The sequence below is a fragment of the Galleria mellonella genome, unplaced genomic scaffold, assembly GCF_026898425.1.
Source record: "Galleria mellonella isolate WM207_F2 unplaced genomic scaffold, CSIRO_AGI_GalMel_v1 utg184, whole genome shotgun sequence".
Taxonomy (NCBI): domain Eukaryota; kingdom Metazoa; phylum Arthropoda; class Insecta; order Lepidoptera; family Pyralidae; genus Galleria; species Galleria mellonella.
Window position 1 is genome coordinate 7081824 of NW_026442025.1, and position 17405 is coordinate 7099228.

The window sequence follows — 17405 nt, forward strand, 5'->3', positions numbered from 1 at the left end:
CACTCTCAAAATAAGATGTAAAAGTAAATAGATAGAGAAATTGTTAACAATTTTACAATGATAATTTTAACAAATATATATTATAAATATATATAATTTATATACAAAGTGTATATAAATTATATATATTTATAATAGAGATTTTTTTAAAAGAACATAAACTGAGTGTTTCATTTTATTATATTAACATGTATGAAAGACCCACTACAACTAGGAGACCAATGTACAAATATTATCCTTACTAATATTATAAAAGCTAAAATTTGTTTGTTTTTTCGTTTATTTGTTACCTTTTCATGCATTGACAGCTCAACTAGTCTTCATAGTATATATATAATACATATAGCGTTTGGGATTGTGAAGGACATAGCTTACTTTTTATTTTATTAATCTATATATAATAGTCACACCGACAAAGTTGCGGGTACAAACTAGTATTTATGTACTTTTAGCATTTCTTCATAAACTATTTACTAATAATGGGTAAATAAGAAATAGAAACACAATAAAACCTAATAATAATATAGGCTTTATAATCATTAACTTTTTTTTTTATTTTTTTTTCTTAATTAACTGAGTAGCATAAAATACGAAATCACCGGGAAACTAGACACTGACTTGATATTTCCTAAGTGAGAGTTTGCTAGGGCAACTTACATAGTTATCACTAATATGACCAAGCGAAATGCATTTTTAAGATATTCCGTTCCAAATATTATGCCCTAATTCTAATAAAATTCGAATTAAAGGATATCTTTTATTTTTTTGACATTATCAAAATTGTAAATTCACAATCGAGTATTAATTAAGATACTTACATACCTGATTATAGGTGTAGTATATAATGCGAAAGTTTAAAAATAAAGTTTAATAAAATCTAATACCAGTGGTTTATATTTCAACTTAATAAAAACTTTTTGAGAGATTTCTTAATATTTGAATATCTAACTAAATTAAAAATAGTAAAGATTCTTCTGTTAGACTTTCAGAATAAAATTGTAAACATTTTTTCTTTATCTATTTAGTAATCGTTTGATATTAAATAGATAAATTTTATATTTTTATATAATTTGACATTATGACACAATGAATGTACTATTTAATTGTATGATTAAATCAACTTTACAAAAACAAAATTTGTCCTTATCGACTATATAAATATTGTCACCATAGTCATGCACTGCCGACTATTTCAACAGTCTGTAAAAAAGGAAATACATTGCATGCAGTAAGTTACTAACTGCGATCCGGACTAGGTCATTGACCTGCGTGTTAACATACCTCTATACATAAATTTGTTTATACATATATTTTATTATATCTCTAAATAAAATAATTAGTTTAGCCTTGTACTATAATATATTTACTTTAAGTAGCTTTAAAACGAAAGATTCTTAACTTGCCTGTATTCATATGCGTAGGCATGTTTTACGATATTTGTGTTAGTTCTGAACCAATTTTAGTAATTCTTTTTCTATCATCAATCAATCGATAGGAGTTACGACCATAAAGGCCCTATAATGATTTTGTTACAATTAACATTGCTATTTTAATTATTTTGAGGTTATCTATTATTGATTAAAACGATGTGTATTTTCGATCTTGTACAAACTGTACGACCCCGTTTCGCTAGTTATTTGAACAAAATTATTTTATTTTATTCCGCTACCATTAGTATGTATGTGACTGTCAACACTCGAAGATTGACCACCACTATTACTACCAGAAATTCCATAACCTTCCATACAACTCATCAATCTTCGACTGCCAATTTGTTCACGAACCTATTGCATATATAAAACATGCGATCATACAATTTGTACAGGCAGCTTATCCGTACCTGTGTTCTTGTTATATGAGCGAAATATGCAATAAAATTACTGAATACAGTAACAGAAGATCGTTCGACATAATGAATGGCAACTGCAAATCACCGGAATGCCTATTGTGTATATTGTAGACAGATTTACGTTACCATCATTTTGATGTTTATGTTGAAAAGTTTGTATGGAAAACTAGTTTCTCAAGACAAAGACGCAGTAAAGACTTCAATACAAAATTCCTAATACTTATACAATGCAACATGATTAAATCTACAGAAAGAAATAATTCTTCGTGCCGATGGAACGTTTAACATTTAGTGACAAACCATTCTGTTAAACAGGATGAAGTCAATATTTGTTTTTTTTTTTTTTTAACAAAAAAAAACAAATGTTTTGAGCCTCTCAAACTAAAATGACTCGTGTATATATCAAGTTAGATCTTCTGTCGATTTCTTAAAAGGATGCTAATGATTTCGACTCATAAAAAAACTCAGTCTAAACATAATGTTATACTAATATATACGTACCGTTTTATATATTATTTTAAATAAACAATATAATTCATATAAAGTTTATTCTATATAATTAATATAGCAAACATCACACTATATTCAAAGTTTTTTCAGGAAAGAAAAATATTAATAACACAATTTAATAAGAATTGCAATGAGTCTGAAGCAAAATTTGTATATAGTAAAGTAGGTACTATATTTATAATACAAAATGTATACTTTTAATCTAAAACATTATAGATACTAGAAATTTTTAATCAAATTTAAGTCATTTTTGATTATACGCCCCTATGTTTTAATGGCTGCAATATTTGAAAAATATGCATACTCATAATCATTCTAACCCGTCATTATTATAATACAAAACCAACTAATTGACTTTGTCCTTGCTATTTAACACAATATAGAATTTATATATCCGGATAATTTATGCATCCGGATGTATAAATTATCCGGAGATAATTTATACATCCGGATAGATACTGATTTATAAGGACTATATTGTAATTTTAAACAAAAACTTAACCACCAACTACTAAATACTTAGACAATACCTATCTACCTATAGTATTTAAAAGGAGATTTGAATCTGAGATATAAATTTTTTGTGCCCATATTACTAGATATAATATCTTCACCATTTCTAAATTAATTTAGATAATTATTTTTACAATGGATTTACAATGTATAGCATTTAAATACTCATATGTAAGTTCCATATAAATTTTCTCATGATTTGACAAACTTTTAAACAAATAAACCAAAAATTTTAAATCGAACAAATATTTTATCAATGCAAACATAGAGATAAGTACCTACTCGTATCTACTTTAATATATTGAATAAACAGTCAAACCTCTTGCCTACGAAGATAGATACATCTGAAGAGCTTTTAAAAACTTAATCAAAAACTTGTAATGACCAAGGTCGAAACTCCATCGTTTTTGAGTAATATAAGTAGAAGATGGGTACAATCGTTTTAAAGTCTGTCCTTGTCCTAGTTTGAATTACAAAAATGTTGTAATAGAACAAGAAAAAAAATGTATACCGACATTGTAGTTCAAAACATTGCAACACGAAAATTAGCAGAGCAATTTTGTGTTTTGAATTGCAGAGACATTATGCTAAATCAGCCACCGTGAAGCAATAAGTAAACCATCTTCACTTAATTTTATCGTAACTACAAATTTATTCCCGCGAAACGAGACCGAAACAAATGTTAAGAATTATAATTAATACTTTCAGAATAATTTAGAAAAATAATTGTAACTTTTGGGCTAAGTCGTAAACGTAGTAAAAAAACGCATATATTTAATTAATATTTATTTACTTAATTGCTATTGTAATATTGGACAAGTAAAAATATCTATACTTGCTGATTAATAAATCTTTATAATAAAACAAAGAATTAGTCAAGAGTATAGTATTTTTTTACAATAAACGAACTTCAATTCTAATAAGACTTTAACATAGAACTAACATATGAGTGCAAAGTTAATCATAAAAGAATATCACTTAACATAGCGCTAAAAAATTCAGATAATTAGAGCATCTTCTTCTTTTAAAAATTACTTCAAAGTCATTCGCGAAGTCATAACGTAGCGTAATTTATGGTTAATAAAAAAATATATACAAATTATAATATAATCAAATACACTAAAAGCCTGCTTAATTTGGATGTCATGTATAAAAAAAAGAAAGATTAATTGATATTCGACCAGAGCCCACCATAAATATTCAAAATTAAATAGCTATTTTCATTGGACGTAATAAAATTAAAATAATCCACGTAACATGAAAACGACCACGGAACATTATAATGTACTTTGTGCTTTACTATGAGAAAACTACGATCAATGAACATTAATGAATAATAAATCTCTTTAAAGTTTTCCAATATATTTTATTTAATATAATCTTTTATTTCAATAGAACCGGATTTTTTTCACTTTATTTTTTATTCGAACAGTATTAATTTCTTGTCAAGAATTTATGTAGATGCATTCGAATTAATATATATGACAGTAAAAATTTCAAAAACAATGTGAGACAAATGAATGCAATAAAAAATGACGTGATTTATTCGGACCTAATATTGAGTTACACTTAAAGTTCCGAGACTATACAATAATTTTTTACATGTGAATAATAAAATTAATGTAAACATGTAAATACAACTACACATAGTATACTTTTTTTTTAATGGATGATAATGGAATGGTAACCCCGCCTGCGCTATCGGTATACGCTGGCGGGGCACCAGCGTGGGATGATTGATGTAGATGAAAAGGCAGGTCACTTAGTCCATCTTGACGGATTCAACGATAAATTAGGCAAAACAGTTTCCAGAGGGAAGTGTGTGGAGCTCAACTATATAAGGTATATTGATAGCAATGGGGACTAACCTTCCAATTACTAACAGTCTCTTCCCCCCCACATAGTATACTTTGCTCATTCTACTATAACTCCACTCTACCATATTCCATATACAACGGAAATATTCTCCCCAAATACTGTACTGTAACTGGGGGGGGGGGGGGATATTTCCGTTTTACGCGAATCATATAGGATTTGCATTGTATAATCTAACAATGTAAATATACGAATCATTTACATTACGTTCACAACCCAAGAAGCCTCTGATGAACCCCTCTGCACTCCTAGTGTACGTGTTAATTTACTTGTCTTGTCAAGTCCACTGTAAACTTGAGCGAACACTTAATTCTATATGGCCACCTTTAGGCAACCTTAAATATTATTGTAAATATATAATTATGCTATTGTTCGTAAGTCGCTAGTATTACGATGTTTATAATATTTACATTATTCATAAACACGTCGTGTCTAATTTTTGAGTTACCTACATAGATACAAAAAATTCTATATATCAATTATCGTTGGTCGCCTAAATAGTATATGTTTATTTATTTATTAGCACAGTAATATAAAGACCTAAATAAGTACATCCGCGAACCAAACTAACCGATATAATAGCACGAAGGATAGGCAAAATACCAACCATATTGTATAGTTCAAAAAAATAACAATCTCTCTGCCTATCTCGCATGGTATTTGGTGTTAAAATAGATAGATAATAAAAAATAACAACCAATAGAAAAGGAAGATTTTCGAATTGTAACCCTAATGTCGAATCGCAGTATAAAGTGATCTTTAGCAAAATCGGGTCATATTTTATTTATAGGAAGGCTTATTCGTAAAGAAGTATCAGTAGTAGATAGTGCTTCTATTTTATTTAACAGAAAAATTGCAATGAATGGAAGATACCACTTTAAATAACATTATACGAGTAGTTATGAAATGAAATTAAATATATATTCATCATTCTCTATCAAATTAAGGATTTTATTTTATGCAACTTAGAATGGCAAACAAGCTGACGGCCCACCTGATGGAAAGTGGTAACCGTTGCTTATAGACATGAACAGTACCATGGACATAACAGAGTATACTGTTTCGCCCATGATACCCCCATGCATTGCCATTCCAGAGGACTCAGGTGTTATTTATTTGTACACTGTAAATTCAGTCATATCCCACCCTTTAAACCGAAACACAGATATGCAAACACAACTATTTCATAGTACAAACACGAATGGGACAGAGATACTCAAGCAAACGACTTTTGTACAAAATCTCCCTCTGGTGAGATATGTTATGATAGTAGTACGTAGCGTCTCATGTTAATTTTGTTCCATTCTTGTAATACAGCAAAAACAAAAAGGGGTCAACTTTATTAAAATTTCTTATATTGATTAATCACTTACCGATATAAGGTATAAACCGCCAAGTGTTGCCCAGAAGCGGTAGTGGCTTCGGTCCCGGCACCTCCTCCCATGACTTTACAGATGGCGCCACATTCTCGAACACCGACGTGTCTATAGCTGCGTGCGTGGAGCGCGCACGGTGACCGTGAATCGGACATCCTAAACCCACCTTGTTTGACCCTGAGAATTAGCCAAATACAAAAATGAATATTTTCGCAGGCAACCAAAAATTTACATAGCAACGAGTTTAGACTCTAAGTTTAGACTTACATATGGAAGAGGCTTTCAATTTGTCAGTATTTTATTGTATAGTTACTAGCAATCTGTAAAATCCGGTATTCTATACAATATCTAGGCAATGTATATAATACCTAAAACGTTTAGGTGATGTATGAAATATTATTTATTTTATACTTTGTCTAGGTATACAATAACAAATACGCAGTCGGCAATGCGTGTATTAGACAAGAACAGAAAAGCGATACCGTTGATTATTAACGATCAACGAACTGTTAGAACTTTTTAATGGTTGATAATGGAATTGTAACCCCGCCTGCGTTAACGGTATATGCTAACAAGGCACCAATGAGGGATGATAAATGAGAATGAAATGGCAGGTCAATTAGCCCATCGTGGTGAATACACCAAAAACTCAACACGACGGTTTCCAGGGGGAGGCCACGTGAAAGTTGACCTGACAGGGTGTCATTACTTTCATTACTTACACTCACATCTTACATTGCTAGGAATGGGACTGATAGTCCATATTACTAACAATCCCGTCCCCTGTCCCTGTATAGTAGGATTAGCAACAAATATGAAAAGTTTAAAACAAAATTAAGTATATTAGACCCCTTTATATTATAAATATGACATAAGATGAAAATAGTGGAAATGTAGCCATAGAAACCTACCAATATCAATTCCAGGTTCAGCAGCCTGACCACAACGAGCTGTTGTTGAGAAATGGCGAGCAGGCAAATTCCTTAGAGGCCATTTTATTATATTCATTCTGTTCCGCATATTTTTTGTTACTTCTGCAAGAGAAAAATATTCTTTAGTTTAAAATGAGACGAAATATTTTTGTTTTTACCTAACTGTTAGCTAGTAGAAAATGCCATATGGTATTAAGCTTGCAAGTGGCAAGCTTAATACCATATGGCATTTTCAACAAAATTTTATTGTGCAATAAAGAATAAATAAAAAATATTTTTACACCAGACAACAGGTAATTAATGTCACATGTCCTATGATTATCATCATAAATACCAAAATAAAGTTATGAAAATTACCAAATAAGATACGAGTATTTAATCAGTAAAGTAAATTAATTTGTATAGTTAATTTTAAACTTTCGCGTTGTTTACACTTATTTTAAATACACTATCGGGACTTAACGCCATGAAAAACTTTTGAACGTATATAGTACCAACATATTATACATGATTTTTATTGTCATATTAAATTTTATTATTGTTGTGAGCACGACGTGGTGCAATCCACGTCGAAACGTTAACAATAAAAATTAAGTATGTAGGTACTATTTACCTTCAAAAGTTTTTCATCCCGTTAAATCCCAGTAATGTATTTAAAATATATATTAATGTGTAATTGTAAAAATGAAACGAGCTTGTAGACACCCATGTAAAAAAGCAAAGCAAAAAATGCAGCCAAAATACACACAGATTACTAATGAGACTGGATGCCATCCCAAAGGAAACATGAATCATGCAACCTTTTTTTATATTTTAAGAGGTATAATTTTTTATCGTTTTTCGATTCTTGTTTCTTGGGACGAAATTACCAGTTTCACTGTACTTCCTTAAAAAGATGCTATTAATTCTGAGTTTCCAGCAGATACCTACCTACTCTTTTCCATTTTATTAAATTTACCAGTTTAACATTAAAAAAGACAATTTTATACTTTCAATATAAAAATCTCGTCAGAATTATAGGACAATTCCCGGCATAGAATGGACCATCTTTTGTTTTCCATGGATGTGATATGAGGCAACTAAAGAAACTTAATAATCGAGATATGGCAGCAGTGTCCCTCTTAAACATCACCAAAGGCTAATTGCGGTTTCTAACCCGATTGTCAAAAGTAACAACTACTAGCTAAACCCTTATGAAAGAGGCCTATGTTTAGCTATGGGCAGTTAATTGTTGACATGATGATAAAAAGATTATACTGTCAACCATAAAGAAAAATGGAACGATAATTTTAACTATTAATTAAAAATATTACACATTACAAGCTTGAAGAAATCTCTTAATAGAGTTAAGCTCACCCTTATACGAGTACCATACGTTTAAAATTAAATAAATTACTATATTTGTATACAATAAAAATTAGAGATAAAGAAAAATTTAATAATACACATTGCAACAAAGACAATTAAATTTACGACACATAACTATAATGTTATCTCTAAAATACCTACATCACTTTGTATATTCATCAAACTTGTAATTAAATTAAGTATTATGTAATCATTTAAAGTTCAATAGCATTTATATAAAGACATTTAAAGAATTATTATAAATACAATATATTACGTCTTCATCGTAGTATGTAGGTGTGAGTAAGCCGCTACGTAAAAACCAATTTTTCCTGACAAACCTGTTATAATTCGAAATCAAATATGTGTATAACTAGAAAAAACTTGTAAATGGGACAGGTACTAATAGATCACAAAAAATTCTTTTAAAACTGATAATATAAAAAACTAAAGTTATAAAATCTTTCATCCTATCTGACTAGCAACGCATAGCCAAAATATCTGGAAAAATAAAATTTGGACCGTAGGTTTATTTTATAACATAACACTAGCTTAATAATCTAGAAAATATACTAATATAAAGACAATCATCTAGATTGTTTATTATATTAAAACTGGAACTACGCATTTTAAATGGAATTTATTGTTTTATTATTTATTTTTATTAGTATCGACGATAACGCACTTTTTGCGATTAGAGCAAATTATACGTAAAGTTAGTAAGAAGAATCGTTACTACCAAAGATAGAAATAATCATCTAGATCCAGTTTGCTAGCATGATACAGTTTATAAAATTGAATGAAGAAATTGAATAGCAATATTTACTTTTGCCTTTAATAATTGGTAATTCGATATTCGTTGTCACCGCTTATTTCTAAAAGAAATCTATCTATATAGATAAATAGGTAGTATGCGTGAAGATATATATATATATATATATATATAATTTAAGTAGTGCAGTAAAGAGCAAATAAATAACTGAATATAAGAGAAATAATATTACACAAAGTTTACGAAGTTCCGAAAGACCGTTTCTTGAGTCATTAGATTACACACGCAACACAGTTGTATATGTTAGATACATCATATTTAGGTTTGTACAACGAATTTCGCCAACTAAATTGAATAAAAATAAACCATAAGTCATCATTGCCTGGCAATAAGATGTCATTATTAAGTAATGCGTCCGATTTTGTATAACCACATAATAGTGACTGTTAATAGATTATTATTTCATTATATTCTTCGCCGTGCTTGTAATCAACTCGTGAACGTAATAAGAGAATGAAAGTAAAACCGTGACAGTTCTAATCTACATAGTTGTAACTGGTTATAAAAAGTAGACATTAAAATAAGAAAGTAATTTTGTTTCACTTTTTTTTTCAGCAACGCCTTGTTAGTTCAGAAATTCGAGTTCAAGTTCCGCACTATGAATCAAACTTAAGAAGCTTTATATGATACTAAATACATTACGCTTTTCTTTTTTTTTTTTTATGCAACTTAGAATAGCAAAAACAAGATGACGGCCCACCTGATGGAAAGTGGTAACCTATAGACATGAGCAGTACCACGGACATAACAGAGTACTGTTGCGCCCATAATACACCTCATGCGTTGCCATTCCTGAGGAGTCAGGTGTTATTCCTCTGTACCCTGTAAATTCACTGACATATGCCATCCTTCAAACTGAAACATAGCCATGCAAACACGACTGCCTCACGGTAGAAATATTAGATTATTATTATTAAAAACATAGACATTCGATGTTGTCAAATATACAAAAGACTTTACAAATAGAACGGCTATTTAAAATTTTGATTATACCTAAGTATAGCTCAAAAATTTAGCACACTATATACATATGCATACTTTATTCAAAATTCTTATTCATAATTTTTTATGACATACCTATATAGAAAATCTGAACAGGTATCATATTATGGCAACTGTAAAAAATACAAATTTAATATAATATAAATCTAGTAAAAAAATATAGGTGCCTAACATTTTCTTAATATCTTAATAATGTAAAGTAAAACAATAAATAACTTCAGTCGACTAATTAGTACAACAACTTTTGAGTTGGTACATACCTATTAGTGATTAGAATGTCATTTAATAAGTGATTTTTGGTTTAGTTTATAATGTTTAAATTTAATTACGTATCAATTAACGATCTACCTATTTATATAGCTAGTTCATTTATTATATTTCATTCATGATTAATGATACAGAAGAACATATGTGGAAATTATTTAATATAGACACACGAATCTATTTCTAATTAATTTTTTGCCTGCTACTTTGTAAACGTGGATTTTAGAAGTAGGAAAACCAATTAAATAGACTATTTTTAGATAATATATTATAACAAACATACACTAGATTTTAAGTTAAATCTTCAGGAATATACATGTGAAAATTGCATTTAATTTGATTTAGTAGTTTCGGCGTGATGCTGAAACAAACATACAGACAAACAGAATAACAGATAAAATTACAAAAAGTTATTGTTTTAAGACGTCTCATATGATTTTTTTATAAATGTATCTGCAGATACTCGTATTGTCTATTTACAATTTTATTACAAGTATATTATTAAGATACGTCTACGCTATCACATGTGAAAGAAAAACAAGTAGTAAGTACTGTTATATCTTTCTTGTGTTCATTAATAATGAATTTTGTTACAAACTGTCTAGACAGACCGGACCCTCCACGAGAGAAACCGGATTGGTAAAGTTATTTACATAATTGCTTTGTCTGATAATTTGAAGTATAAAACATCTGAGTATAATGCATTTCGCAGATAAGATGAGATATGTAGAGAGACAGTTATGTTTCTTGCCCGTTATTCTCAGCTGTACTGAATTCCGAACTGGGCGGTAAATAAAAAAAAAAAAGATTATTCTAAAACGCTTTTTTTTTATTTAGTTAACATAAATAAAAATTATTTTTATTTATTTTAGATATCTGTCCTAACGATACTCCTAAAGTTATGTCGAATTCACAATAAAAACTTTATGATTTAGCTATCACATTAACTAATCCATGTGATAATACAAAAATTATGTTTTCTTTTTTTTTTAATTTTGGGTGCCTAGGTGTGTAGCATCCCGTGCTCACTATTTTATATAAGCAACGGGATGCCAATTCGTGGAAAGCGTATTTCATCAATGGATAAAACTTTATCACTAAGTGGTGCATGGAGGAAGGATGACGGGCTAAATATGTGAATACAACATGTCATAACTCCTTTTCCATCTTCAGGATTTCTTAAATGCTGATTAAAAGAACAAAGATTGTCGTCTGATCAAAATAGTATTTTAGACTTTTCTTCTTTTATAGATAAAAAAACCCATGCCCAGAATGAGAAATTAAAAGGTTAAAAGGTCAAGATTTAACATTTTTTTTTGATGGGTGAAAATTGTATGGTAACCACGCCTGCGCTAACGGGATACGCTGGCGGAGCACCAGTGAAGGATGATAGACGAGAATGAAAACAGGCCAGTTAGCCCATCATGATGAATTCATCAGAAATTAACCATGATAGTTTCCAGGGAGAACCGCGAGGAAGTCGACCTGGTTGGGTATATTGCTGGCAATGGGATTCTCAGTCTCCACTACTAACAATCCCTTTCCCCCCCAGGTTTAACATATTAGGATCTATCAACCTAAAGCTATATAGCTAGTTGTATAGATATGCTCAGAACGATTTAATCAAATTCTTCAAACAATCTATAGGTATATGACCAGTTATACTCCGACACGTCCCACGTGTCCTTACGTAAGCGGTCAATGTCAATGGCACCAAAGGCAATTTGCATATATTATGGAAAGAAAATGCATCCGCAGTGTATTAACCAAACTTGATTGAGAGATTTTTCGAAGGCATAATATATAATAATAATATTCTGTTTTCAGTTTTATTGATTTAAAAAAATCTAACAAAATAAATTACTGATTTTTAAAATTTCCAAGGTTGTATGAAGTCAGTTACACGTCAATAGTGAATGAAGTAAAATGTGTGAATATACTAAGAAGAGCCTTACGCACTCTTTTCTTTCTATTTACTCCGTTTGATATTTAGTGTAGACATAGACAGTTTAAAGTTTACTATTTTAAACTATGTACGTTTTAGTACTAGGCATGGGTGATATCGGTAACACTTCGTTATCTATTTATTGAATTCGTGTGAATATTGTCGGCGGAAAAAAGGCATCACTCATTTCGGTATCAACCATACCAAACGGATATCTATATTCATTTCAATCGGGTACTTAATTTTTATATTGTGTATTGGGAAACCGACATTAAATATATTTTTATCGAGGTAAAATAAACAAATATTGTAACTACAATATATACATATTATCATATATTACACACCTCTATTTAATACATTCAAAACACAGTATTAAATGCACAACAAAGATTACCCGCAAATTTATACAATGCCGGATAAAAGTATACGTTATTAGACGTTCCCTAAGCGGTATGGAAGGAAATTATTACCGCAAAGGAAATGATTTTCACCATTCAACATTACGATATAACGAGTCAATAACTACAGTATTGGATGGATGTGTATAATTGTATACATATAGTAAATATTTATTGTTGAATAATAACTACTAAAATCGGCAGTGTGGTCCCAGCATAGAATAGGCCCCCACTTCCTTTACCGTGGATATCGTAAAAGGCAACTAAGGGCGAGAGATAGGCAAGAGTATCTCTTTTTAAACATTTCTAAAGCCTGACTGGTTGGCAGTCCGTCTGCCAAGCGTGGCAACTACTGGCAGAACCCCCCGAGGAGGAAGCTTATACGAGGTTTGTCCGGAAAGTACGTATAAAAGTTTTTTAAAAATTTTATTTTACAATTATTCAGGTAAATCAATTTTATTATCAAATAACTGTGACATAATGCACTTGTGCCAATATATCCACTGTGAGAATTGAAAGTCCTTATATAGCTGCCGTCGTAGCTTTTTTTATCTCATTTTATGTAAACGAAGTACCAATTTGGTTTTTGGGAACAAGAAGAAGTCACACGGGGCCAAATCCGGCGAATAGGGGGTGTTCGGTCACCGTAATGGAATTTTTACTCAAAAACTCACGGACAACAAGAGAGGTGTGGGCAGGGGCATTGTCGTGGTGAAGAATCCAACGCCCCTCTCGCGCCAATTCTGGACGAACTCGTGCCACACGAGCTTTGAGGCGTCTGAGCACACGTTGAATTTTCCATCAACTGTCTGGCCTGGAGGGACGAATTCTTGATTGACAATCCCCCGAACATCGAAAAAAACAATCAACATTGTCTTGACATTTGAGCGGGATTTTCTTGATTTTTTTGTTCGTGGTTCCCCGGAAATTCTTGCCGAGTTTCGAGAGAAACTTGATTACGACGCGCTGCTCTTCAACGGAAGCGGGCTCCATCCGACGGGGTTTCGTTAAAAACTTCACAGATGGCGTGACAAGCTAGTTACCGCACGGCGGTCAGACCAGAACTGAAGCATTGTTAGGGACATAAGGAAGGGGTCCTGCGCTTATGGCCTCACTCCTCTTTCTCGCATTCCAGAACACTTTTATACGAACTTTCCGGACAGACCTCGTATTAAGCAGTGGACTGTTAAACGCTGATATGATAAGTACTAAATTATAAACGTAAATCATAATATATTGCAATTATTTATATAGACTTTACTCACATTTTTAAACTCGAAAATGCCCAACTAGTTTCGAAATGCTGCTCGCAATCCAGTTGTGAACGGCGCTCACGAATAAGGGCTCTTTTTGTGTTCGTAACTACGAGTAGTCAGACATACCCGAATTTAAAAACGTGAGAACAGCCGACATCAATTCAAAAAATTTGCAACTAGTTATTATTCATATTAGATATTAGATATGTATTCTCATTTAGAATTACAAAATAAAGTTACTAAAATAACGTACATTCTGACGGTAGAAACAAACACAATACAATAATAGTTTACCCACATATTTTCAATACTGTATGTACTGGGCACAAATGGCTCTCGTAGTTACAAACATAGCTCTAAGTCACAAAACTTTAATTTTAAAATTTATTTATTTAGAAATTTCAAAGTATCACTTATTTATTATTTTAGTTCATTATTATTATTAGTTTTAAATCTTCTATAGTTGTAATACAAGGAGAAAAGCTTGATTTTTTTTTATGCAACATAGAAATGCATGATAGCTAACGGCCCACCTGATGGACAATGGTAACCGTCATAGTTTTAAATCAGTAAATTACTATTTTCCTAATTGTTTATTAATTAATTTCCATTATTTAGCATTAAGCAGTTTGTAATTAATATAAATAAATGTATTTTAGTTCTTTCTTTACTAGATTTTCATATGTTTAAATTAGAATATGATGATAATATTTTATTAAAAAATTTTCAAAATTTTATTGAAATAATGTATATTGGTAAGTATACGAATGTACATAACTATATTCATATAAAAATCATTTCGAAAGAAATGTTATTACAATTAATTATATAAAGTAGCTAATGTAGCCTAATTGTTACTATTACATACCTACTTACATTTTTATATTTCCTTATTTACAGTCCCACAGTTCCAAAGCAATATGAAACCATACCATTAAATTTAATTTGCGTACAAGTGATAAAAAATATAGGTATATGACTTAATCAAATCCAAAACCTTCCAAGCAATATGTTCGTTCTACATGACAGTTCTTCAGTCAAAAAAAAAGTTAGACTAGAATGAAATTGTTATTATGAAAACTACTTTACATCTTTTCCTAACTTACATATACCTGTATTGATATTTTTTTAATTAGGTGAAATCCAATATTTAATAATAAAAAAGAACACTAAATTCACAGATAATTATTAGAGTGAAAAAAAGTAAAATTGACACTTTTTTATAAATTCTAACAGTGCACACAGATCGCGGTTATCACACAAATTTTGCACAAATACTTTGCGCAGTTCCGCTGGGTGCTCACTTTATGCGCGGAACAGACAAACTGAACGTAGCCTTTGAACGTGTAGAACAGGCCTACTGACTTTCTGCCGGCGCGTTTCCATTATCTCACGAGAACAAGATACTCTAATTTTCAAACGATTTCCAAAAAAAGGCTATTTTCAATATTTCTGAACTTTTTATAACTATGCTACGCGATTACGTCATCAATTCTAAACCTATTTTCACAATTCCCTAGGTAATCGTACTCCCGTAAAATTTATATGATTGTGTAATATTTTCTGATAACAGAATATGTAATAATTTTTATATAAAGTTTTTTTTTTTTTTTTTATAGAGTTTGATTTCCTTGAATTCCTCTTGCGACATTCTGGAAGGGAAAAAGAGTGACAATGTGACACAAATTAGACTACCATTTCCTCGCTTAATCTCTCATTTGTACCACCAAGAGGAAACGGTACCATACATTTATTATATTACTACTATATTACCACGCCGAATACTCTGTCAACACATGGGCACTGTGAGAAAAAAGATTGTTAGTAATGTGAATTACAAGTCCCATTGTTAGCAATATACCCTGCCAGCTCAACCTCTCCGCGGTCCTTATGGAAACCATCGTGTTGAATACCAGGTGTATTCATCAGGGTGGATTTGACCTGCCTTTTCATCCTTGCCTATCATCTCTCATTGGTGAACATATACCGTTAGCGCATGGGCGGTTACCATTCCATTACCATCATCATAAACAAAAATACATTGATACTGGCAAATTATTTTTAAATTTTAATAATATAACATCAGGTTAACAATGGAAACAGAGATGTTAACAAGGAAATGCAGTGTTCTGTTACAATCATCGTTGATAATCAGACAAACGACATCGAAAGTGCTTCGTGATATTTAATGATGGATGATCACAGTGATCTGTGAAAGTGAAACTGTGAAACACAGACTTGCTTTGCGAATTATAATTATGATTATATTTTTTAAACACTTCTTTTGCAAATGCATTTTATATACTTTTATGTAATTATCTTGTATAATTTGAAAAATAAATAAAATATGATAAAGGAATACAGTTCTCATATCTCCAGAACTAACTCCTGTCTACTTTAAAGCAAGTTGATGCATATATTTTTGATAAAAGCAGCCCAACATTACACATATTATCCATGAGACAAAACAGCAGAGGAAGGAAGGAACAATACAGACAACCTTCATAAAGAGTATTAGCAACATATTAATTCTGACAATTACCACAGATAGTATTAATTATTGTATTACATTGCATAGATAATTAATACAACTTCTTAATTTGAGTTTTAAAACACAGTGTACCGTGCAATTTTTTTATTTTGTTTAAATGGCTGAATGAATTTTAATTGAAAATTGTTACAAATTACATGGTATGTCAACAAATCACAACCCAAAGTAACAAATAAGATCCTTTATATCCTTGTGTGAAAAATACAAAGCTTACACTAGTTAGAATGGGAGAAAAGGGATTGTTAGTAATAGAGACCCTAACTGCCCCCTTGCTAGCAATATACCTTATTAGGTCGACCTCCATGCGGTTCCCCCTGGAAATCATCGTGGTCAATTGTTAAATTTGCCGCATTGGACCAATCGACCTGCTTCATCCTCACCTTTAATCTCTCACTGGTGTCCTGTCAGTATATATACCTATAGCAGAGACGGATCAATATTTCATATTCACTATTTGAAAACTAGTAAGAATTTAAAAAATAATAATAATTTAAATAAACGAAAATACTTCCCGACACAGCCAAACGTATGTAAATCCTACATCCCAACAGTATAGTACTATTTTTTTTAATGTAGTAGCATCTTAACATATGGCAATCAGTTTACGGGGTACAGAGGAATAACACACAATATAATACTAGTAAATGGCAACGCATGGGGGATAACATGGACGAAATAGTGTAATCTGTTATGTCCATGATAGGTCCATGCACATGTCTATAGACGATTTACCACTTTCCATTAGGTGGGCT

General features: G+C 30.9%; 1 protein-coding gene across 5 annotated transcripts in view; it reads right to left on the reverse strand.

Annotated features, from left to right (window-relative positions):
- Window positions 1-15438, reverse strand: part of LOC113512167 (probable cytochrome P450 49a1) — a 36243-nt gene extending 20805 nt beyond the window's left edge. The window contains exons 1-3 of one of the 5 annotated variants that reach the window (XM_052893698.1): window positions 15337-15438; window positions 7035-7157; window positions 6121-6300 (exon numbers count right to left, since the gene is read on the reverse strand). In XM_052893698.1, the coding sequence (XP_052749658.1) occupies window positions 6121-6300; window positions 7035-7143 (289 nt within the window). In that variant the 5' untranslated portion in view covers window positions 7144-7157; window positions 15337-15438. Of the gene's footprint in view, window positions 1-6120; window positions 6301-7034; window positions 7158-14111; window positions 14277-14970 lie in introns of those variants that run through there. The other 4 variants (XM_052893700.1, XM_052893699.1, XM_052893697.1 and 1 more) reach the window with 4 other exon arrangements.
- Window positions 15439-17405: the final 1967 nt, after the last annotated feature.